This window comes from Chlorocebus sabaeus, chromosome 24, assembly GCF_047675955.1.
Source record: "Chlorocebus sabaeus isolate Y175 chromosome 24, mChlSab1.0.hap1, whole genome shotgun sequence".
Lineage (NCBI taxonomy): Eukaryota > Metazoa > Chordata > Mammalia > Primates > Cercopithecidae > Chlorocebus > Chlorocebus sabaeus.
In genome coordinates, this window is record NC_132927.1 from 52,352,908 (window position 1) to 52,378,303 (window position 25,396).

The following is a 25,396-nucleotide window of genomic DNA, read 5'->3' on the forward strand; positions in this document are numbered from 1 at the left end:
GATTCAAAATCAGGTATAAAAGCAAATACTTATAATTGGAACAGAAATCATAGCTGAGTTACTTGAGTCTTCAATATTCAGATGGCCTTTCTTCAGAGACCTTGTTAGGCAATTTACCAGAAATACTTACATAGAAATGCTTCCTGATTGGAACCTAGCTTCCCCTCGCTATCTAGAACTCTCTGTAACTCCCAGGGGCCCCTGCGGGAATGCAATACAGATTTGAGGTAGGTGAGACTGGAAGCAGGGAGACTAGCTTCCCTGCTGAGGGAAGGCAGATCAAGAATTTGTTTAGCCTTAATTCGCATGGTTGTGCAAGTTTCTCCAACACCCCTGAGCAGGCTGGATCTTGACACAGTGGAAGCAGGTAGTTGGCTTGATGCAGGCTTTAGAGGATGTCTTATTCTGTTTTATGTTGCTCTAACAGAATGCCACAGAGTGGGTAATTTATGAACGACAGACATTTATTTTCTTGCACTTCTGGAAGCCAGGAAGTCCCAGATCAATGTGCTGGCATCTGGTGAGGGCCTTTTTGCTGAGTAATCCCATGGCAGAAGGTGGAATGGCAAGAGGGCATATGAGAGGGAAAGGCAAAAGGGGACTGAACTTGTCCTTCTATAAGGGACCCACTCTAGTGATAATGGCATTAATCCATTCATGAGGGCAGAAGCTTTCATGGCTTAACTACCTCTTAAAAATGCCACATCTTGGCTGGACATGGTGGCTCACGCCTTTTATCCCAACACTTTGGGAGGCTGAGGCAGGTGGATCACCTGAGGTCAGGAGTTCAAGACCAGCCTGACCAACATGGTGAAACCCCATCTCTACTAAAAATACAAAATTAGCCGGGCGTGGTGGTGCAGGCCTGTAATCCCAGTTACTCAGGAGGCTGAGACAGGAGAATCACTTGAACCCGGGAGGTGGAGGTTGCAGTGAGCCAAGATCGCGCACTTTGGCAACAAGGGCAAAACTCTGTCTCAAAAAACAAACAAACAAAAAAATCCCACATCTGAATACTGTTACAATGACAATTAAATTTCAACCCAAGTTTTGGGGGGGACATTCCAGCCATAGCAAGGGGAAGTGCAGTAAAAAGATAAGGGGGGTGGCATGATGTCATAGACCTTGGGAATGAACTCGGTTGATAGGGAAAGAAATGACACCAAGAAGGAAGTTGTTAGATAAGGAGGGAAGGAGGGGACTGGATATTTCAGAAATGGAGCAGTTCCAGTTATGACTGGAGTTTCAAGAAGTAGCAAGGCCATTGGCATTTAAAGGGTCTGGGAACCACAGGGCTAAATATTAGAACTGCTCATGTGAACACTGACTTTGCTTAGAATAATGAGAATAGTTGTGGAGAGGGAGCCAAATGCCCAAATTTTTGGTCAGTGTGTGCTCAGGGCATTGTTAGTGACAGGAATGAAGAAGAGAGAGGTGGTATAGCTGAATGGTATGAGTGTTGAAAGAAGTGTTTCATAATAATTTGGAAGAGTAATGGTCTAGAGGAACTTTGGGGAGTGAAACAAGAGTATTTTCTTGGGACTTGGGTTTGTGGGGTTTTAAAGAATGAGCAGACTCTACTTGAAAGAGCCGCGAGAGCAATGAAGTCCATGGGGGAAGCCAGGATTTAGGAGAGGCAAGGAGATAGAGTGCGCTGTGAATATAGAATATCTAATCTGCTTAGAAACCGTAAGGTTGTTATCAGAAAGCTTCACCGAAATCATTAGCTAGGCTAGATTTCTTCTTATGTGACACGTCAATAATTACTAAGAAGGAGCAAAATGATAGTAAAATATTCTTTTAAATAATGATACTTTACAGGAAAAGGGTACTGACTAGTGTTAAATGTCATTAGTGATAGGCTGAAACATTTCTGGTCACATGCCTTTACCCAGTATAATGGAGAGTTATGTCACTGTGTTTAGTCCATTGCTTTTATGTTCCATTTTAATTCCTCCATTGGCTTTTAGGTATAGTTTTTTATACTTTTTTTTTTTAAGTGGTTGCTCTAGGATTTAAAATATGCATCCTTATCACTGGTTACATAGAGTTAATATTATACCACGGTGGGGTGTGGTGGCTCACTCCTGTAATCCCAGCACTTTGGGAGGCCGAGGCAGGAGGATCATGAGGTCAGGAGTTCAGGACCAGCCTGGCCAACATAGTGAAACCCCGTCTCTACTAAAAATACAAAAATTAGCTGGACATGGTGACACGCACCTGTAATCTCAGCTACACGGGAGGCTGAGGCAGGAGAATTGCTTGAACTGGGACCCAGGAGGCAGAGGTTGCAGTGAGCCAAGATCGTGCCACTGCACTCCAGCCTGAGATATAGAGCGAGACTCCGTTTCAAAAAAAAAACAAAAAAAAACATTATACCACTTCATATAAAATATGAGACCCTTGCAGCCATGTAAGTCCACTTGTCCCCCCAGTGCTTTGTGGTATTAATACCATATATTTTTAAACTATTTATATTAAGAACTCTGTAATACAGTTTGTCAGGTTTTTGTTTTGTTTTATTTTGTTTTGTTTTTGAGACAGAGTCTCACTCTGTTGCCCAGGCTGGAGTGCCGTGGTGTGATCTTGGCTCACTGCAACCTCTGCCTCCCAGTTCAAGCGATTCTCCTGCCTCAGCCTCCCAAGTAGCAGGAATTAGAGGTGCCCGCCACCACACCCGGCTAATTTTTGCATTTTTAGTAGAGACAGAGTTTCACCATGTTGGCCAGGCTGGTCTCAAACTCCTGACCTCAAGTGATCCACCTGCCTCAGCCTCCCAAAGTGCTGGGATTCCAGGTGTGAGCCACCACCCCCAGCCCAGCTTGTCATTTTACTTTAAACAGTTGTCTGAGAGAAATTCTGCCTTTTTGTTGTTCTTCATTTCTTCCAATAGATCCAAGTTTCCATCTGGGGGTGTCATTTCTCTTTAGCCTGAAGAACTTCCTTTAGCATTTCTGGTAGGACAGATTCGCCAAGAACAACTTGTCTATCTAGTTTATCTGAAATCTGAAAATGTTTTCATTTCATCCTCATTTTGAAGGATATTTTATATTGATATAGAATTCCAGATTGAGAGTTTTTTTTTCTTTCAGCACTTTAAAAATTGCCATAACTTTGTCCTCTGGCCATTTTTCCCCCCGAGTGTTCCGTATGTAAGTCTTTTCTCCTCCCTCTGCCTGCTTTAAAGATTTTGTCTTTATCTTTGCTTTTTAGCACTTTGACTATGATGTGACTGTGTGTCATTTTCTTTGATTTTTTTCTGTTTAGGATTTGCTAAGGTTTGCAGATCTCACAGTTGATACTTGTCACTCCAAATTTGGAAAGTCTTAGGCGATTACTTCTTCAAATATCTGTTCTGCCCTTTTTTCTCTTTCTTTGTGCCTGGGACTCTAGTTGCATAAATGTTAGACTGTTTGATATTGTTCCATAAGTTTGTTCTATGTTTTTTGTTCCTAAAGCTTTATTAATTTTTTTCCCATCTTTTGTCCTTTGTTCTTCAGATTGGGTATTTTCTATTGGTCTGTCTTTAAGTTCACTGATGATTTTTACTGTTTTGTTCCAACGGCTGTTAAGCCCAACTGATTTTTTTCATTTTAGATATTTTACTTTTAAATTAGAAATTTCCATTTATTTTTCCTCGTCTGTTTTTTTCCTACATAGCTTCTGTTTCTCTCCTAGATTTCCCATCTGTTCATTCATTATGGACATCTTTTCCCATAAGTCCTTGAACATATATCTGCTTTTAAGCTCCTTATATAGCTGCTTTAAAGTTCTTGTCTGTTAATTCTAATATTTGGGGTCAGTTTTTATTGTCTACTTTTTCTTCTGAGTATGAGTCACATTTTCCTGCTTCTTCATATGTCTAGTAATTTTTGTTTGTACATTAGACATTGTAGATGAAAAATTACAGTAACTCTGGAATTACCTTCCTCTGAAAAGTATTTATTTTTGTTTTAGTAGGCAGTTAAACTATTTGTGGATCACCTTAAACTTGTGGGAACTTGGTTTTGGATTGTGTTAGGTTGGGTCTATTTTGGTTTTGCCCTTTGTCCTAGAGCAAATCCCATAGTCCTGGGACATGGTCTTTACTCCTAAGATGGCCCTTCTGGGATTTCAGTGAAAGACTCAATGTTTGTACCAAGCACGTCTAACTTTGTGGAACTCAAACTCCAAACTCTGCCTCCCTTGCAATGAAATTTCATCTCTACTCAGCTTTTTATTATCCTTTCAGCAGTTGCTTTTCACTGGGTTTCTTGGAGTCTCCTTCATGCATGTACAATTCAGGTATTGACTAAGAATTTTAGAGAAATTTGTGTACATATTTGGGGACTCCCTCCTTCTCAGGATTTTCCCCTATTTCTAGCAGCTCCAAGTTTTGTTCTTAAAGCCAATAAAATTGCAGCTTTCTGCTGGAGTTCCAGCTACCCAGTTGTTGTACAGACTGAGTGCACTCACACTCAGAGAATCTATTTGAGCATGGATTTTTACCAGTCCAGTTCTTTTCTTTCAAGGATAAAATCTCCAGTGTCTGCCTGCTTTTGTTTCCTCTCCAGTATCTTCTAATAGTGGTTTTATACGTTTTGTCCAAAGTTACAATTATTATCTGTGTGAAGATTAGTTGAATACATACTACTTTCCCATTATGTACTAATTGCTTTTGGACTGTTTCAGCATACACTGTTTTTTTCTTTTTTTCAGATGATATTATTGGTGAGAAAAGAATGAGAGGGGTTGTTGCAGAGACAGATTGTCCATTTTCCCTTGGTACTAATGACAGGGACATTCTAATATATTAGCTATCGAGACAGAAAGTGTTCTGACATTAGAGGTGCAACTTGGAAGTAATGACCAGAAACATGGGTATGAGGGAGGCCCAGAGACCAGAGATAAGTCACCAGAATACAAGTGTTCGTCCATGCAGATGCTGTGCTGAGCACTAGGAAAGGTTAATCTAAAAAGGCCTCTAGAGTTAGAGAGGTTGGCAGCGTGCTATTTCAAGGGCGGGAGTGGGGAGGGTCTTTCTGCGCAGCCTCAAGCTGAGTAGCAAAATTTATGGGTTAAGTGACTATTCCTAGGTCCTGCCTTTCCTGTTAAGCCATTTTCAGTGGGGTGGTAGAGGAGCTGGCCTTCAGCCTTGCTCATTTGGGAAAGGGTGGGAAAAGAACCTGAGAAATTAACCTGGGGCTTGGACTGATAAGCTGAAAAAGAGACTGTAGCATGTCTTAACACTGGTGTATGCATAAGGAAGTTTTTACTGATAGGAGAAATCCAAGAACAATGTAGTAAGTTTTTCATAAACTAAATTTATTCCATCTAAAGGACCATTTCTTATCCTGGTTTGTGTCCTTTCTAATTTGGGGAGATTAGAAAGGTCCATTCTGTAATGAAATGATGGAGAGAAGAAATGGTTAAAAAAAATTCTTAACAAAATTAAAAGCTGTTAACCTGTACTGCCAGTCCACACAAACAGAAATTTGCTTTTTGAAATATTGACAGTTTATGAAATCCAGAAGTTTGGGAAACAGTTCTAGAAATTTAAAAAATATTTTTAAGGATTACTGGGGACACTTTTTTTTTTTTTTTTTTGAGACAGAGTCTCGCTCTGTGGCCTAGGCTGGAGTGCAGTGGTGGGATCACGGCTCACTGCAGCCTCTATCTCCTAGGCTCAAGCAATCCTCCTAGATCAGTGTCCTGAGTATCTGGGGCTAAAGACATGCGCCACTATGCCAGGCTAATTTTTTCTATTTTTTGTAGAGATCAGGTCTCACTTTGTTGCCCAGGCTGGTCTTGAACTCCTGAGCTCAAGCAATCCTCCTGCTTTGACCTTCCAAAATTTTGGGATTACAGGTGTGAGCCATTGTGCCTGTCCTGGGGCTACTTTTCAGATGGTATATAGTAGGTATAGTGAAATGTTTACTAATTTGCTAGCCATGACCTTGCTCTGTGCTTATAGTGTCTTCTCCTTGGGCTCCCACAACTAAAGCAAAATTAAAAACTAGAGTGTGAAACCTGCAGTGTCCCTGGTCTCACCACTGTGTGACACAGAGTGGGGAATGAAGCCAGGCATTTCTCTCTAGGTCTCACATGAGGTGGGCCGCCAGCCCATGGGTTAATGCTTCTCTCAAGCTGCCCTCACTTCTTTTCCATCATCACCCGTGAGGAGTCTTGTGAGAGATCAGGTTTCCTAAAGCATCAAGGTTACAGCATGCTTGTACTGCTCTCAACTTGCTCCAAGTCATTCCATCCTGGATTTGGTTGAGGTAGCAAGTCTTAGACTGTGCTTGTACAAAGTCACTAAGTATGTGCCAGGAGGGGTTGCTTCTTAGAGTGTTGGGAATTTACACCTTCAATATTGTGCACATTTCTGGCTACACACATGCTGGGTTGATTTTAATAAATGGAAAGGAGTTAAGAGAATGACAGAAATGTATAGGTTTTGATTTCTGATGAATGTTGAAAAGAATGTTTATGTTGGCTGAATGGCAAAAAGTATGGGGAAATGGGGCATGTCTTTATAAGTGTCTGAAAGGTATATAGATCCAAGAAGAGGAAGGAGGGAGAGCTGATTTAGGATGACCCAAAAGGATATAATTGAGATTAAGAAGATGCCATCCAGGGTAGGAAAGTCCAGGGTGAATTTGAAGAATGACTTTCAGGGCTGAAATCTGTTCTCTTTGGATCAGCCTCTTCAGCAAACTACTGGCAGCCCTATCCCATGAGTCACTTAAATTGGGCAGTTTGATGACTCTGTATTGAGCTGTAGGATATGGCTCTTTTTCTTATAGGTTATGTGTGACTATTTGGGAAGTGCGACACCAGTAGAGCATTTGCCAACACTGTGGCTGTCCTGAGCATCACATTTACGTCTCAGTGAGCTACAGAACTGTGGTTTCCTCTTCTTGATTCAGGCAGCTTTAAAGGATATCTCTCTCTTCAGGGAAGCTCGAATAGATAATTGGATCCCTAGAATGAAATATATGCAAGGCCTCCCCCAAGTAAAAGTCCCTATAACATCTGGCCACCAAAAACTCCCATTGTCTCAACCCTAAGCATTAAGGATTTCTCTTCTGAAGTCTGCATTTTATTACTATCATTATTATTTCTGAAAATAATATAACAGCCTCTATTATCACTATTTATTAGGAGTCTACTCTAGGCCAGGGATTTTCTCCAGTGTCTACGGTAGACCTGCAAGGGACTCATGATCATTCTCATTTTACACATGAGGAAAAGGAGGCTCAGTGAAGATATGATGGGCCCAAGGCTGCCCAGCTAGAAAGAGACATTTCTAGAATTTGAACCTAGGACTGTCCCTCCTTCCTGCTCCCTCTTCCTTTCCTCCCCTGCCTCCCTCTCCCCACCTTTAAATAGCTTTTCCCCTTTGCTTCCTTGTGGCAAAATCACATGTCCTTCTTGATTCAGTCCCTCCTTCTTCAAAGCCACTCCACTGTTGGTATGAGGAAAATATCTTGTAGCATGCAGTAAAGACACAGCTGTCTTCCAAGTGCGAAGATTTATACTGAATGCAGCCTAACACAGCTTGGCCCACTGTTCAAGCTGTTATTAATATGATTTTGGCATCACTTTTTAATTCTGACTTTGCCCTTAATGCTTCCCTCAATCTAATCCTCGACTTGCCTCATTAAAGGGGTAAGGATTAGACCATGCTATTTTCTGGACCTCCTATCTTATTGAACATATTTGTATCATAGACAGGTACATCTTACCTTGAGCCTGGGAAATAAATGAAAGAAATGTGGTCCTTTCAGTTTGGTCTTGCCAGGTCTTATATTTGTATTATCAGTCTGGATGGCATGGATCTAGTCTCTCTTGTTGGGTACTTTGTTTCAGCCCAGATTGGTTGTTTTCTATGGCGGTTCTGTCCTTTCAAGCCCTTTCTAGGTGCCATGCAACTAGCCACTAGGCAATCATGTATCATCTGCTTCATTGCAAAGCTCAGGTATCAGACACACCTGCATTTGAATCCTTGCCCTGTTATTTACAAATAGTATGATTTTTAGCTGAGTTAATCTCTAAGCCTCAGTTTCCTCATCAGTAAACTTAGTATGTAGTAGTACCTACTTCATCATATCATAAAATTCAGCAAATAATCCTCCTAAAGCTTTCATGTATGGTAAACCCTCAGTAGACATTGGATATTATTATTTTATCATTAGCTTTGAATTCGCTAATATATTATTTCTAATTACCTAGCTTGGCTTACTCACCATCAGTCAAGTCCTTATAATGACACATTCTCATTTCTCTCTGTGGCCTGTGTTCTCTCTGTTTTTGTCTGTGTCCCCTTCATGTCAGCTTAAATGGGTAAGTGTTTGGTATTGCCATTTACATCTGTTTTGCTTAGGTACCTTCCTCCTAGGTACCTGAATTCAGTTTGCCACAATTCATACATCCATAGAATTACAGAATTTTGGAAGTGGGAGGAATCATTCTACCATGAAGAAAAACCCAGGATTGTGGACCTAGTCTGTGGGAGAGCAAGGACTAGAAGCCAGAAGCCAGATTACTTGGTGTCTCATCTATTGTATTTTTGTTTTTGTTTTTGTTTTTTTTGAGACAGAGTCTTGCTGTGTCACCCAGGCTAGAGTGCAGTGGTGCAGTCTTAGCTCACTGCAACCTCCACCTCCCGGGTTCCAGCGATTCTCATGCCTCAGCCTCCAGAGTAGCTGGGACTACAGGTGCATGCCACCATGCCTGGCCAATTTTTGTATTTTTTTGTAGAGACGGGGTTTCACCATGTTGGCCAGGCTGGTCTTGAACTCCTGACCTCAGGTGATCCTCCCACCTCAGCCTCCCAAAGTGCTGGGATTGCAGGCATGAGCCACCCTGCCCGGCCTCTAGTGTTCTTCTACCACATTGTTTTCTTCTCCAATTTCAGGTATACACAATTAAAATATATCTCACAGGAGGCTGGGGTGGGCAGGGAGGCACTTGTATCTAAAAGCACCTTCCTCCATCACCTGTAGTCATGGCAGGGATCTTGAGACCCTGTGTTTTGGGTATAGAGTAGTTTTCTGGTCCCCAGCATGTTAGGAATTACCAACCATTAGGTGGAGAATGTCCCATTGTTTTTCACTGAGCACATGCATTGAGGAACAACCTCCATGCTGGTACCCTCCTCCATACCAACCCTGCCTTTTTTCTCTTTTGTTAAACCTCAACTTTATGCATCTAGTTTCTTTATTGTTTTAACTTTCCATTAAAATTAGAAACACCCAGAAAAGTAGAAAAGATTAGTATAATGAACAACATATATCCATCAACTAGATTCAACTGTTACTACCATTTTGCCATATTTACTTAAATTATAATTTATAAAATATTTAAAAATATAATGTATGTTTTATACATAATTTTTTGCTGAATTATTTCAAAGCAAATTATAGGCACCATAGCATGTTACTTAGACACTTCAGCATATATCTAAAAAAAAAGATAACTTTCCTAGAAAGCCACAAGTCTACACCTAACAGTATGAATAATTTCGTTAACACCATCTATTACTCACTCCAAATTTATTTCCCACTGTTGTCTTCAAAGTATTTTTATAGCTCTTTTGTTCACACCAGAATCCAATCAAGAATCACACAATTAGTTTATTTAAGTCTCTTTTAATTTAGAATAGTCCCCTAACTCCCTCACTTTTACTTTTTTTTTTTTTTTAAATGATAGGGTCTCACTCTGTTGCCCAGGCTGGAGTGCAGTGGTGTGATCATAGCTCAGTATAGCCTCAACCTCTTGGGCTCAAGCGATCTTCTCACCTTAGCCTCCTGAGTAGCTAGTATTACAGCTGCACACCATCACACCCAGCTAATTATTATTATTATTAGTAGTAGTAGTAGTAGCAGTAATAGAGATGGGGTCTCACTTTGTTGCCCAGGCTGGTCTTGAACTTCTGGCCTCAAGTGATCCTTCTGCCTCAGCCTCCCAAAGTGTTGGGATTACAGGCATAAGCCACTGCACCTGGCCCACTCCTATCTTTTTAATGGCATTGACACTTTTGAAGAGATTAAGGCCAGTTCTTCTACCAGAGTTTCCCACATCCTGGGTTTGTTTGATTCTTTCTTCCAAGTGTCATTTTACTTATTACTTTCTCACCTGATATCCAGTAGGCTGGAAATCAGACTGGAAGGCTTGATTAGATTCCAGTTGAATGGTTTAGGCAGGAAGTTTTCCTGGGTGGTGTCGTGTGTTTCAAGTGGCAGCACATTACATCCCACTGTTAATGCTGCTAAGTTTGATCACTGAGTTAGGATAATGATAGATATCTCCATTGTTAAGGAATGTTTTTCTCCCCTGCAAGTAGCATGTAATATATGGGTTGATTCTTTGGCACTGTGAGAATGCCCAGTTGCCCACCAGTCAGTCTTGTACCTAATGGCTTTATCATTCATTGATCATCAGCTTTCTTTCTTATACATAAAATAGACTTTGCATTTTTATATGTCCATTTCAGCCTGAGAGAACTACGTTTATTCACAGGAGTTCAGTTCTAAGCTTGGGTGATCCATTACCTTCCATGACCTTAAATCTATTGTGGAGAAACTCATTTCTCTGAGGGATTAGTTGTCAGACCCAGGGTTGAGGCAGGAGGAAAAAACTGGCAGAGTTGGAACTGTGCGTGGAGGACAGATTGCAGGAGTAGATGCCAGCCCTGCAGCGTATGCACATACCGTATTGCTGTCAGTCTTTCCACTCACCAAGCATATAAAGAACAACTTTCTTGGATCTTCTCTAAGATTGCTGGAGAAAGAAAGGGAAGTTTGCTTTTAGTCAGTAATCTAAGATTGAATGTGGGAGCTACATTGCTTCTAGAAGCTGGAAGATGGATATGTGCGAAGTTTGCAATTGATCTTGCTTAACTAAATATCTTTCTGTTGGAATGTATGCGTGTATTTAGACTGGCTTTTTGAAACAGGTTGCAGTTTGGACTTAGAACTCTTGGCCTGATTCATATTTTGGGGTTAGGGTGGAGTTTCTCCAGGACTTCTGAGAGTGTGTGAGAAGTTTCTAAACTCAGAAGGCTCCTTTTTTGGCACTGCAGCATCTTTTCTGTTTTGGCATCTTAAGAATCTGGGGGAACCATATAAAGATCAGAAACAAGTCTGGCCCTAAAGACTCCCTCTGACATGGTAATTCCAGTTATTGAATCCTAGCCCATTCGGATGAGACCATATAAAGAGGCCATTTCCTGAAATTCCCGCTCTCTGCCTCTCACAGGCTCCTTTTTGTAGAAAGCTGGTATTTCAGGACTGCAACTGCCAGTCACGTGCTTCCAACTCTTTACTCGCAGTCATTCCTGCCCCCTGTTTATTTTTGGAGAGAACACATTTTTGCTGCTTTTCAGGAGCTATGCAGGGTCCTGCCCCCTCCGTCCATCAGGCGGCAGCCCCAGCAGGCCGTGCTCATTTCCCACACTCGGAGACGTGACTCCAGCTTTTAAGAGAGAACACGAGAGATACACTGCCTAAGGACTACCGTCACTCGATCCTATTTCTGTCCCTCTTGGTGTTACATATTTTAAGACTCTTTCTTTTTTTAAAACAAGTTTAGGGAATGTTACCTGGCAGTAAGTCAGCCAAAATTGGAAATCATTTTTCCAGCTGTTGTCTTGGGGCTGTGCCTCTGAATTTCAGGAGAGTAATTTAAAGAATAAACCAGGACTTTTGAATTCTAGGATCAGGCCTTCTCTTCTTTCTGGCTTTTAAGTTTATTTAGCTCTAATCCCTCTCTTCCATGTAGTTTTGTCCTCTCCTCCTTAACACAGGAATAGAAAATAGATTCTTCCAAAATGCCAACTCAAACAGATGTCTTCCCAAGTGCTTAATCAAGGAGGACTCTTGAATTGATGGACTCTAGGGAAAAAATGCCACAACCGTCTTAGCCTGCTTGAAGATTAAGTTTTTAGCTTCAATGATGGAGCAGGAGTAAATTCTTTTTCCTGTAAATAAGTAGGCCATTAGGTAGAGAACTCAGACTCACAACATTTGAAGAACAAAATAAATCGTGCGTTTGTGTCTTCCTCTGCTCTGTGGGAAGGACCCATGGTCCAAATGGAAAGATCTGTGAATAAAGGGCTTTAACTTCTCATCAGTCCAGGCAGGCACTGGGGCTCTGACAGTTGAGCTGGCGAGGACATTCACACCCCCGTAGGTTCCCCAGCATCTGATCTGTCACCTCTGGGAAGGGAAGGCCAGCAGTCCTGGCAGCTGGTCATAAAAGGAGCAACAGCAGTGGCTGGCCTAGGTGTGTGTCCTGTGTTTCAGATTGCCCTGGGGAGACAGCCGTGGGCCTTTTTTGAAATGAGGATAACTAGGTGTCTAGGTGTCATGATACCTCTTAGGGAGAGCAGCCAAGTATTCGGGGACTGGACTGTATATGCAAAAGAAACCGACTAGACCTTTAAAATCACATTGCTGGGGAAAGGAGCAGCACCAAATCCAAGATTGCGACCAGCAGAAGGCTGATGAAGGAGCTTGAAGAAATCCACAAATGTGGAATGAGAAACTTCGTAACATCCAGGTTTGAGGAAGCTAATTTCTTGACTTGGCAAGGGCTAATTTTTCCTGACAACCCTCCATATGATAAAGTGGCCTTCAGAATGGAAATCAGATTTCCAGCAGAGTACCTATTGAAACCACTGAAGACCACAGTTAAAACAAAGATCTATCACCTAAACAATGACAAAAAGGAGCAAGTCTGTTTGCCAGTAATTAGTGCTGGCAACTGGAAGCCAGCAACCAAAACTGACCAAGTAATCCAGGCTGTCATAGTACTCGTGAACAACCCCCAGCCCGAGCACCCATTTCAGGCTGACCTAGCTGAAGAGTATTCTAAGGACTGTAAAAAATTCTTTAAGAATGCTGAAGAGTTTACAAAGAAATATGAGGAAAAGCGACCCATGGACTAAAATCTGCTGCAGTTGATTCCAGCAAGTATGAGCAGAGACCCCAAGCAGTGCATTCAGGACTCTGTGGAAAATTGACACATGCTACCGCCTGGCATTCGCTTGTGGCACTTACTAATTTTCCATAGTTTTCTTAATCCAAAGTAGTCTAGGAAACCTATAAAGAAAGGATTAAAAATGTAAGATGTTCTAAAAAAAATCATACTGCTACAAGCCAGTTGTCTGCTTACATTTCAGATTGTTTGTACTTAATTCAAACTGCCACATTATGATCAAGTTGCATCAGCTTCCACTCTACATTCATTGTAGAGTAATGAATGCTGAGGGGCTCAAACTCCCAAAAACATTTCCTGGGGACGCTTACAATATGATGGGCAAGTAACAACATTTTGCTACAGGAGAGTTATGTACCATCCCCAGTATCACTACACCCTTGGATCTGGTTGCTTCTGGAATGCTTTTTTCTTTACATTTCCAATCCAGGACAAGCCCCACTTTGCCCATAAAGTTTCCTTGACCTTTCCTTCTCCTCAGCACTCCCCGAGTCTGTACAATTCTGTTTAGCTTTTAGACATGTATTGTAAGCTTTATGCATGCTTATCAGAGCAGCCTTAATAATGCCCCAATAAAAACCACCAAAATGGCAAGAAAACTGCAAATTTTGGTGTAACTGCCCCATGGCTGAGGGATTCCTCCTCAGCTTCATCTTTGGATCCTGGATGCAGCCTCTTCCTGGAACAATTCTGTGTCTCCATCACGGACGCCTAATTCTCACTTCCATTGTGGCCTCTTGGGTTTCAGATTAAGCCTGACATCCAATTATGTGGATTTTGTACAGGCCTGATACACTGAACTCTGCATCTTCTTGGTCTCATGGAACATTTGGGACAGGGATGATATCTTCTACTTTTTCTATTGCACCCAGTGCACATGGGACCAGTGCCAAGTTCCCCACATGGGTAACAAGGTTGATTTCTGGGGAAGAGCGTATAACTTGGTAATAGTTGTTAATTAAGTCCGTCTCATCCAGACAGGGTATTTGTGTGTGCCCATAATAAGACTCATACTAGGGGGTGTTTACAAAAACATTTCTAATCCTTGGACTCGGAGAACGAAATCATATGTGTAAGGACTTCCCATCAGGAGATATGCATCTCCCTCTAAATGCCCAAGCCTACTTTGCAGAGAGCTAAGGCTACCTGTCCCTCCTCCTCTCCCCTCTGCTTCAGTGCTCTCTCCTGAGGTTCACCAGTGGGAAGCAAGCTAACTACCGTAGTCCTGACTTATTTTGCTCAGAGGATTTCTTTGCAATTTTTATTTTTCCGAGTGATCTCAATGTTTGGGTGGAGGAAATGAAAAGTAGCTTATACAGTTTTTATAATATTATATCAACTCCTAATGGCTTCAGTTATTAGTGAAAAAAATCCTTTGATTTTAGAAGTAGGTGTTAAACTGTATTGGCTTTGGAGGATTGACTTTTAGCTGGTGATCTCTTTGTTTTGAAGCTGCTGGTACCATTTTATAGTGGGAAGAAAATGAGAGGAAATGTGGCTTTGTGTTACCTCTAGGCAGAAGGGATTTTCACCCAATAGCCATGGCTTCCTTGGGTTTGTGGTTAAACAAGATAAAGATGATCATTTTGGTTTTTAGACTCTTAGGGAACACTATTAACCATTTGATATCCATTAGTAAAGTGACAACTCAGGCCAGGCTCAAAGGAGCCATTTTAACTGGGGTAAGATGATATCTCAGTGTGGTTTTGGATTTGCATCTCTCTGATGATCAGTGATGTACAACATTTTTTCATATACTTGGCCATTTGTGTGTCATCTTTTGAGATTCTTTTCAAATCCTTTGCCTGCTTTTTAATGGGGCTTTTTTGGTTTTTTTTGCTATTGAATTATTTGAGTTTCTTGCATATTCTGGATACTAGTTTCTTGTTGGATAGTTTGCAGATATCTTCTATAGTTTATCTTTTCACTGTGTTGATTGTTTCCTTTCCTGTGCAGAAGGTTTTAGTAGATTTTATAGTGTCAGGTCTTACATTTAAGTTTTAATCCATTTTGATTTGATTTTGTATATGGTGAGAGATGGGGAAGGTCTAGTTTCATTCTTCTGCATATGGAAATCTGGTTTTCCCCGCACCACTTATTGAGGAGACTGTTCTTTCCCTAATATGTTCTTGGTGTCTTTTTTAAAAATCATTTGGCTAGAAATACATGGATTTATTCCTTGATTCTCTATTCTCTTCCACTGATCTATTTGTTTTTATACCAATATTATGATGTTTTGGTTATTATAGCTTTGTAGTATTATATATTTTGAAGTCAAATAGTGTGATGCCTCCATCTTTGTTCTTTTTTGCCCAATGTTGCATTGGCTATTCAGGCCCTTTTGTGGTCTCATACAAATTTTAGGGTTATTTTTTCTGTTTCTGTGAAGAATGTCATGGGTATTTTGACAGAATTGTATTGAACCTATAGATTCCTTTGGGTAGTACAGTCATTCTAACAATATTAATTCTGATCCATGAGCGTGGGATGTCTATTTGTTTATGTCCTCTTCAATTTCTTTCATTAGTGTTTTGTAATTTTCACTGTAGAAGTCTTTCACCTTCTTGGATAAATGTAATCCTAAGTATTTTTTTGTAGCTATTATAAATGGGATTGCTTTCCTGATTTATTTTTCCGCTAGTTTGTTATTGGTACTGATTTTTGTATGTTGATTTCATATCCTGCAACTTTACTGAATTCACTTACTTATTCTAAGAATTTTTTGATGGAATCTTTAGGTTTTTGTATATATAAGATCATATCATCTGCAAAGAGGGACAGTTTCACTTCCTCTCTTCCAATTTGAATGACTTTTGTTTCTCTTGCCTGATTACTCTGGCTAGAACTTCTAGGGCTATGTTAAATAAAAGTGGTGAAAGTGGATATCCTTGTCTTGTTCCAGTTCTTAGAGGAAAAATGTTCAGCTTTTCTCCATTAAGTATTATGTTAGCTGTGGGTTTGTCATATGTAGCCTTTATTAAGTTGAGGCCTGATTTGTTCCTTCTATGCCTGATTTGCTGAGAATTTTTATTATGAAGGGATATTCAATCATATCAAATGCTTTTTCTGCATCTATTGAGATGATAATATGATTTTTATCCCTCATTCTATTGGTATGATTTATCAGATTTATTGATTTGCTTATGTTGAACCATGCATGCATCCCTGGGATAAATCCCACTTGATCATGGTGTATTATCTTTTTGATGTGTTGTTGGATTCAGTTTGCTCATATTTTGTTGGGGATTTTTGCATCCTATGTTCATCAGGGATGTTGGCCTATAGTTGTTGCTGTTGTGGTGGTTGTGTCCTTATCTGGTTTTGGTGTCAGAGTAATAGTGGCTTTGTAGAAGAGTTAGGAAGAATTTCCTCCCATTCAATTTTTGGGAATAGATTGAGAAAAATTGGTGTTATTTCTTTGTAAGTTTGATAGAATTCAGTAGTAAAGCTATCTAGTCTTGGGCTTTTCTTTGTTGGGAAGCTTTTTATTACTGATTCAATCTCATTACTTGTTAGTGGTCTGTTCAGGTTTTCTATTTCTTCCTGGTTCAATTTTGGTAGGTTGTACGTGTCCAGGAATTTATCCATTTCCCGTAGGTTTTCCAATTTATTAGCATATACTTGTTCATAGTAGTCTCTTATAATCCTTTGTATTTCTGTGGTATCAGTTGTAATGTCTCTTTTCTCATTTCTGATTTTATTTATTTGGGTCTTCTCTCTTTTTTCTTGGTTGGTCTAGCTCACAGTTTACTAATTTTATCTTTTCAAAAAGCCATCTTTTGTTTCATTGATCCTTTGTATTTTTTTAAGTCTCTATTTTGTTTAGTTCCGTTCTGATCTTTATTATTTCTTTCCTTCTAGTGATTTGGGGTTTGGCTGGTTCCTGCATTTCTAGTTCTCTGAGGTGTGTTGTTAGCTTGTTCATTCAGAATCTTTCCTTTTTTTTTTGATGTAGGTTTTCATTGCTATACTTCCCTGTTGGCTCTGCTTTTGCTGTATCCCGTAGGTTTTGGTATGTTGTGTTTCTGTTTTCATTTGTTTCAAGAAATTTTAAAATTTTCTTCATAATTTCTTCATCGATCCAATGGTTGTTCAGGAGCATGATGTTTAATTTCTGTGTATTTGTACAGTTTCCATGATTCCTCCTATTATTGATTTCTAGTTTTATTCCATTGTCATCTGAAAGATACTTGATATGATTTTGGTTTTTAAACATTTCTTGACATTTGTTTTGTGGCCTAACATATGATCTGTCCTGGAGAATGTTCCGTGTGCTGATGAGAAGAATGTGTGTTTTGCGGCTATTGGATGAAATGTTTAGTAAATGTCTGTTAGTTTCATTTGGTTTAAAGTGCAGTTTAAATTCCCAGTTTTCTTTATTGGTTTTCTGTCTAGATGATCTGTCCAGTGCTGGGAGAGTTAGATGTTGAAGTCACCGACTATTACTGTATTGGAGTCTATTTAGATCTAATAATATTTGCTTTTCATTATCTGGAGGCTCCAGTGTTGGTTGCATATATATTTAGAATTATTATATTGATCCTCTTATCATTATAGAATGACCTTCTTTATAATTTTTGACTTAAAATCTGTGTTATCTCATGTAACTCATGTAAGTGTAGCTTCTCCTGCTTGCTTTTGGTTTTTATTTGCAGGAATTTTTTTTCCATCCCTTCACTTTTAGTCTATGTGTGTCTTTATAAGTGAAGTAAGTTTCTTATAGACAGCAAATATTGATGCTTTTTAATTCATTCAGCCAGTTTAGTGAGGAGTTTAATCCATTTTATTTCTGCCATTTTATTAATTGTTTTCTGGTTGTTTTATATATCCTTTGTTCCTTACTTCCTTTCTTAATTTTTATCATTGCAGTTTGATGGTTTTCTGAAGTGGTAATGTTTGAATTCTTTCTCTTTCCCATTTGTGTATCTGTTCTACTAGAGAGTTTTATACTCTCTTGTGTTTTCATGATGGTATATAGTATTCTTTCACTTCTAGATATGTAGGACTCCCTTAATAATTTATTGAAGGACTAGTCAGTGGTGATGAATTCCCTTGTTTTTGCTTATCTGGGAAGGACTTTATTTCTCCTTCATTTTTGAATAATAGCGTTGCTGGGCATAGTAATCATAGCTGACATTTTTTTTCTTTTCAGCACTTTGAATGTATCATCACAATCTCTCCTGTCCCATAAGGTTTCTGCTGGGAATTCCCTTATGTGCAACTTGACACTTTCCTCCTGCTTTTGTTTGAATTTTATCTTTGTCTTTGACTTGACATTTTGATTATAATGTGCCTTGGAGAAGATCTTTTTGAGGTGAATCTATTTTAAGACCTTTGAGCTTCCTGTATCTGAATATCTATATCCCTTTCAAGACTTGGGAAGTTTTCAGCTATTATTGCATTAATAGGTTTTCAATACCTTTGCCCATCTCTTCTTCTGAGACTTCAAAAATTTTAATACTTGTTTTCTTTATGGTGTTGCATATGTCAAGTAGGCTTTCTTTATTCTTTTTTCTTTTATGTCTAACTGAGTTATTTCAAAAGACCTGTCCTCAAGTTCTGAAATTCTTTTTCTCTTGCTTGGTCTAGTTTATTGTTGAAGCTCTTGATTGTATTTTTTCTTTCTTTCATTGACTTCAGTTCCAGGATTTCTGTTTGGTTCTTTTTTATGATGGCTATCTCTTTATTGACTTTCCCATTCAGATCATGAATCATTTTTCTGATTTCTTTGTACTCTTTTTTTTTTTTTGAGATGGAGTCTCGCCCTATTGCCAGGCTGGAGTGCAGTGGTGTGATCTCAGCTCACTGCAACCTCCGACTTCCTGGTTCAAGCGATTCTCCTGCCTCAGCCTCCCAAGTAGCTAGGATTACAGACATGTGCCACCACGCCCAGCTAATTTTTGTATTTTTAGTAGAGACGGGGTTTCACCATGTTGGCCCGGATGGTCTCTACCTCCTGACCTTGTGATCCACCTGTTTTGGCCTCCCAAAGTGCTGAGATTATAGGCGTGAGCCACCGCAACTGGCCTTCTTTGTACTCTTTTATCTGTGTTCTCTTATATCTCACCGAGTTTCTTTAATATCATTGTTTCGAATTCTTTTTCATCCATTTCATGTATTTTCTTTTCATTGGAATCTGTTACTGGAGAATTATTGTGTTCCTTTAAAGGTGTCATGTTTCCTTACTTTTTCATGTTTCTTGTGTTCTTACATTGATATCTGTGTATCTGGTGTAATAGTTGCATCTTCTAGTCTCATGGATTGACTTCCATAGGAAAAGACTTTTTCCTATAGATGTATCTATAGTGTTGGTTAGGTGGGGTGCTTTGGCTTTGATTCTGGGTGGGTGCAGTCATGTAGTTTTTATATATCTTCAACTGTAATCAGCATCAGTGGGTATCGATGGGTTCTTTAGTGGCTTACACTATAGCTGTTATTAGAGGCTGTGACAAGGCTTTACTGCAAATGGGGATACCAACTGGGCTTGTACTTAGGCACTGGTGATGGGGGTGGCAAGCCAAGTGTGCTAGTCCCTGGGGCCCCCAGGTGGTGTGCATGGGCTCTGGTGATGGTGGATCTGGGAAGGTCAGTCCTTAGGCCTACAGTGCCTTGCTCAGGTGCCAGGGGTGGCAGTGGTGGGCCAGGTGAGCCAGTCCCCAGGTCCCCAGTAGTGCATATGGGTGGGTGGTGTCTGCAATCTGGGTAGACTGGTCATCAGGCTTTTGGGAGACATACATGGACACTGGTGGCAGGCAGGGTAGGCCTATTCCCAGGCCCCCAGACCATGCGTGGGTGGCACATAGGGCAGAACAGTCCTTTGGACCCCAGAAAATGTGCACCAGTGGTGATGGGCAGGGTAGATCCATCCTAGGCCCCTGGGTCATGTGTGTACTGGCAGTGGTGGCAGTGAGTGGGGTCAGCCTATCCTCAGGCCCTTAGATGGCATACATAGGTGCTAGTTGTGGGGGGTTGGTGGGGGCAAGTCAATCCCCAAGTCTCTTAGACACTGTACTCGGTCACTGGCAGCAGTGACAGGGGTTGGAGTAGGCCTCTTGAGTAGATTTTTAATCCATCCACCAATTTAGTTTATGTCTTCTAAGCAAATCTCACTCTTATATCTTTATTTTATTACTTTTTGGTTTATAAAAGCAGAAGAAAAAAGGAAAATTAAAATTGCCTATAATGGAGTCCCCTGTCAGTCATGTACATATAACTCATTAACACTAGATACTATATGTTGGTAATCATTTTAAAAAATGCATCAAAAGCATATACTTACTGTTTGGTAACATGTTTTTGAAAATTAAAATGTATCGAACTTTCTTATATCATTGGGGTTTTTTTAATTAACATGACTTTTTGTTATTTGCATAGTATTTTCATGTGTATTTTACCATTTACTTAATTCCTTATTGCTAGCAATTTTGGTTGTTTCTAGCTATTCACTACTCAAAAATAACGTTATATTCCTCTCTGATTTTTTCCTTGGGATCAATTTCTGGGATTAGAATTGCTAGGTTAAAAAGTGTGAGCATTTTTCCATCAGTGACAGACTGGATTAAGAAAATGTGGCACATATACACCATGAAATAATATGCAACCATAAAAAAGGATGAGTTCGTGTCCTTTGTAGGGACATGGATGCAGCTGGAAACTACCATTCTCAGCAAACTATCGCAAGAACAGAAAACCAAATACTGCATGTTCTCACTCATAGGTGGGAATTGAACAATGAGAACACTTGGACACTTAAAGTATAATAAAGTATAGAACTTAAAGTATAATTAAATAAATAAATATTTCCATGTAAAAAAAAAAAAAAAGAATGAGCATTTTTAAGGCTTTCAATAAGCATCACCAAATAGCCCTCCAGAAACATGGTACCAAATTATAACTCACCAGGAGGGTATGAAGGAACCCAGATTTTCATAGTAAGTTAGAAAGGTCACTGTATTTTTATTCAGAAGGTAGGCCGAATATTGGTTGGTGTAGGTGAGCTTACCCTCAGCCATTGTGGTGCTTAAACACAAATGTTGGTCGGGCACAGTGGGTCACGCCTGTAATCCCAGCACTTTGGGAGGCCCAGGCGGTTGGATCACTTGAGGTCAGGAGTTTGAGACCAGCCTGGCCAACATGGTGAAACCCTGTGTCTACTAAAAATACAAAAATTAGCTCTGTGTGGTGGTGCGTGCCTATAATCCCAGCTACTCGGGAGGCTGAGACAGGAGAGTTGCTTGAACCCAGGAGGCGGAGGTTCCAGAGAGCTGAGGTCGCGCCACTGCACTGTAGCCTGGGTGACAGAGTGAGATTTCATCTCAAAAAATAGAAAATAAAAAATAAAATAAAATAAATGCAAATGTTGAGTGAATGTGTTCTTTGACTTCTCTTTCCTTGTAGACTTCCTCTCCTAAATTACCTCGCTGCCGAGAGGGAGGCTGGGCAGGTGATTCCGTGAAGACTTCGAAGTGAGTACCAGCAGCTCATAAGAGTGGGGGTGGGGGTGGACACGGCTGGGGGGACTTTGCTCCTGTGTTGTTTTATTTTTTACAATAACTTTATTGAGAAAAAATTTACATACCATACAATTCACCCACTTAAAATGTACAATTTAATCATTCTTAATATATTCACAGAGTTGTACAACCATTACCACAATCGATTTTACAACATTTTTATCACCTCCCCACCAAAAGAAACCCTGTATCTATTAGCAGCACTTCCCATGTCCCCCCAACCTCCCTAGATCTAGGTGGTTACCAGTCAACTTTCTCTCTCTCTGATTTGCATATTCTGGACATTTCTTGTAGGTAGAATCTGTATTATGTGGTCCTTTAAGGCTGGCTTCTCTCACTTGTCATAATGTTTTCAAAGTTTATTTGTGTTGTAACATTCTGTGTTCTTAATTTTCTAAACATAATGGAATTGCCTGTTGTAACTGCTGATGAACTCTATGGTATGTCCTCCCCTGACATATATCAGTCATCATTCATAAAGGGAAACAATACAGATGTCCCATCATCCTGCCTAGTTGGTATCTTGTGTTTACTGTAAGCTGGCATGAATATTGATACCATAACCATAACTAACATTATCTCATCAGCCTCTCCAGAGCTCCTGGAAAGGCTGGGAAACCTGATGTCACAGTGCATGTGGCAGCACTTTATAAACTGCATAGGGCTCACAGTGTGGGACTGTAGATGCAGATGCCATTCTCTCTGAGCTGGATGATGTTGAGCAAGGTGTTTATCATGGCTGAGCCCCTGGATGGACACACTGATGTTCCCTACAGGGCGATTCAAAGACTAAAGGAAATTACATATGTAACAGTAATGTTGCTGTTGTGTTTAGCCCTCCCAGCCTTTCCACAGCTTAGACCAGAAGCTGATCCCTGTGGTTCCATATTGAGAGGCGGCAGAGTGTGGTGAGAGCCGCAGCTACTGGAGCCAGCTGCCTAACTTTGAATCCTAACTATCTCATTTATTATCTAAGAGACCCCAAGCCAGTAATGTAACATCTCTGGTCTCCATTTCTGCATCTCTACAATGGGGTTAAAAATAGTTCTTACTTGAAAGGATCATTGTGAGGATTAAATGAATTCATATGTGTAAAATATTTAGAAGAGAGAGAAGCATTTAGGAAGCACTTGTAGATGTTGGCTATTATGATGATGATGATGACTGTTTCTTATCCCCATTCTGTCCTCATAGATAGGCTTCGACCATATTCTTCTCACAGACATTCTGGCAGGTGGTGATGTTTATGAGTTGCAGGAGCTTTGGGATCTTTATGGTGCCATAAATGCTTCATATGAAGGGTCTGTTTGGGAGAAGTAATTGAAGATCAAGAAAAGCAATCGTTATTTTGAATATCAGGAATCTTCTTTAATTGTGAACTACATTAAAGCCTTAAGCATAGGAATGTCAGCTTTCCAAAGCTGTAGTATCAGAAGTATTTTCTAAACCTTATGTTGGTAAGAATTAGCCAGGGGTGTTCAAGAGAGAGAATACAGTCACAGATTCTTAGTTTCTGTTTCTGGTTGGGCCAATAAAACCCCTTCTTCATTCCTCTTTTCCACTTACCACTAGAGACAGAAACTAAAAACCATGCATTCAGGCTGCTAAAAGCCTAAAATAAAACAAAGCAGAACAACAACAAAATAAGGCAGGTTGGACAAGTTTGAATTAGACATAATCAATGAATGATATCCCCTTGGATTTCTGCCAGCATCTGGGAATGCACATGACCTAGAGTAGAAATCTCTGCAAGATCTTCATCCATCCAGGATAAGCATCCACATCTCAGGGATGGTTTCAGAATTACCTTGTTTCAAATAAGGAGAAAGTATTCCTCAAACTTCTTCCTACCACACACTCTCTTGCATTTCTTCCATGCTCAAACTGGCAGAATTTTCATGCTAAGGTGTGGTAATTATGTCATCTCTTGTTTTACTCGTAGGAAGCAACATCACAGTAAGGTTAAAACCATGGGTATCTGATTCAGACATACCAGGGTTTGAATTCAGGTTTCAGCATTTAACTGGCTGTGTAAACTTGGGGAAGTTACTTAACCATGTAAAGTAGCAATAATAACACCTATTGCAAAGAATTATTCTGAGTCTTGAACACACAGGAAGAGTACTCAGCATAAAGCTAGTACCTAGCTTGTTGCTGCAATTAAGTTATGAATAACAGCAGTGCATAAGGAGTAAAGTAATAAGGCAGGTCTCTCTACCTTTTATGGTTCTAAAACATAAAAGGGTTAGGTAACATGTGCTCTGTAAATGACATCTATAGTAGGATGGTGCTGGCTGTCACCTTCAGCCACATTTGTTAGCCTCTGTAGCTGTCAGCACCTTCCAGATGCTTTAAACAGACTTTGATTACAGTTAGTCTTTGTGATTCTTGAAGTTTGATTCATTGCTTAAATATAGTTAATCTAGGCCAGCCTGACAGAGAATATGATAGTAAGACCGAGACATTTTGCTAGCCTTTACCTTTGGTCCCATTTTATGGATGAAGTAAGTGGAGTCATAGATGCCTGTAAGTCAGAAGGAGCAAGTGCTTAATGTCTTTTAGTTTAGTTCAGAGTCCAGTTCTAAAGACTGGATTACAAATCATTTCATTACTTAATCTCTTGCACTAAGTCTTAGATGAAAGATAAAAATATATATATACCAGTGGGATGGCCAGTTATCAAATTTAACTACTTAAGATATACACGGGAATAGTTTCTCAAAGAATAGTCATTATTCTAGTTTAGAATTTACTTGAGCAGTTGTTGTCTTCAAAATGGCACTATCTTGAAAGATCTCTATAAGAACTACAAACCACTGTTCAAAGAAGTCAGAGATGATGCAAACAAATGGAGAAACAGTCCATGCTTATGGACAGGAAGACTCAATATTGTTAAAATGACCATACTGGCAAAAGCAATTTATAGATTCAATGCTATTTCTATTAAACTACCATTGATATTCCTCACAGAACTTTTCTACAAAAAACTATTTTAAAATTTATATGGAACAGAAAAGGGCCCAAATAGCCAAGGCAATCTTAAGCAAACAAAAGCAAAAACACCTGGAGGCATCACACTACACAACTTCAAACTATACTACAGGGCTACAGTAACCAAAACAGCATGGTACTGTACAAAAAGAGACACATAGACCAATAGAACAGAATAGAGAACTCAGAAATAAGACCGCATACCTGCAACTATCTTCAACAAACCTGACAAAAAAATCAATGGGGGAAGGATTCCTTATTCAATAAATGGTGTTGAGATAACTGGCTAGTCATATGCAGAAGATTGAAACTGGACCCTTTCTTTACACCATGTACAAAAATTAACTCAATATGCATAAAAGACTAAATGTAAAACCCAAAAATACAAAAACTCTGGAAGACAACCTAGGCAATACCATTCTGGACAGAGGATCGGGCAAAGATTTCATGATGAAGGCACCAAAAGCAATCACAACAAAATCAAAAATTGACAGTTGGGATCTGATTAAAGTAAAGCACTTCTGCACAGCAAAGGAAACTGTCAACAGAGTGAGCAGACAACCTAGAGAATGGGAGAAACTTTTGCAAACTATGCATCTGACAAAAGTGTAATATCTAGCATCTATAAGGAACTTAAATTTACAAGAAAAAAACCAACCCCATTAAAGGATGAATAAACACTTTCTAAAAGAAAGACATACATGCAGCCAACAAGCTCAACATCACTGATCATTAGAGAAATACAAATCAAAACCACAATGAGATACCATCTTACACCAGTCAGAATGGCAGTTATTAAAAAGTCAAAAAAATATAGCCAGGCACGGTGGCTCACGCCTGTAATCCCAGCACTTTGGGAGGCCAAGGTGGGCAAATCGCCTGAGGTCGGGAGTTTGAGACCAGCCTGACCA

At 39.8% G+C, this 25,396-nt stretch overlaps 1 protein-coding gene and 1 pseudogene across 1 annotated transcript in view; both read left to right on the top strand.

Moving 5' to 3' along the window:
* Window positions 1–25,396, top strand: part of IFT43 (intraflagellar transport 43) — a 97,994-nt gene that overhangs the window by 15,439 nt on the left and 57,159 nt on the right. Inside the window, exon 3 of the mRNA XM_007987353.3 lies at window positions 21,379–21,446. Within this exon, the coding sequence (XP_007985544.1) occupies window positions 21,379–21,446 (68 nt within the window). The remainder of the gene's footprint in view (window positions 1–21,378; window positions 21,447–25,396) is intronic.
* On the top strand, window positions 12,434–13,708 carry LOC119619057 (ubiquitin-conjugating enzyme E2 L3 pseudogene; annotated as a pseudogene).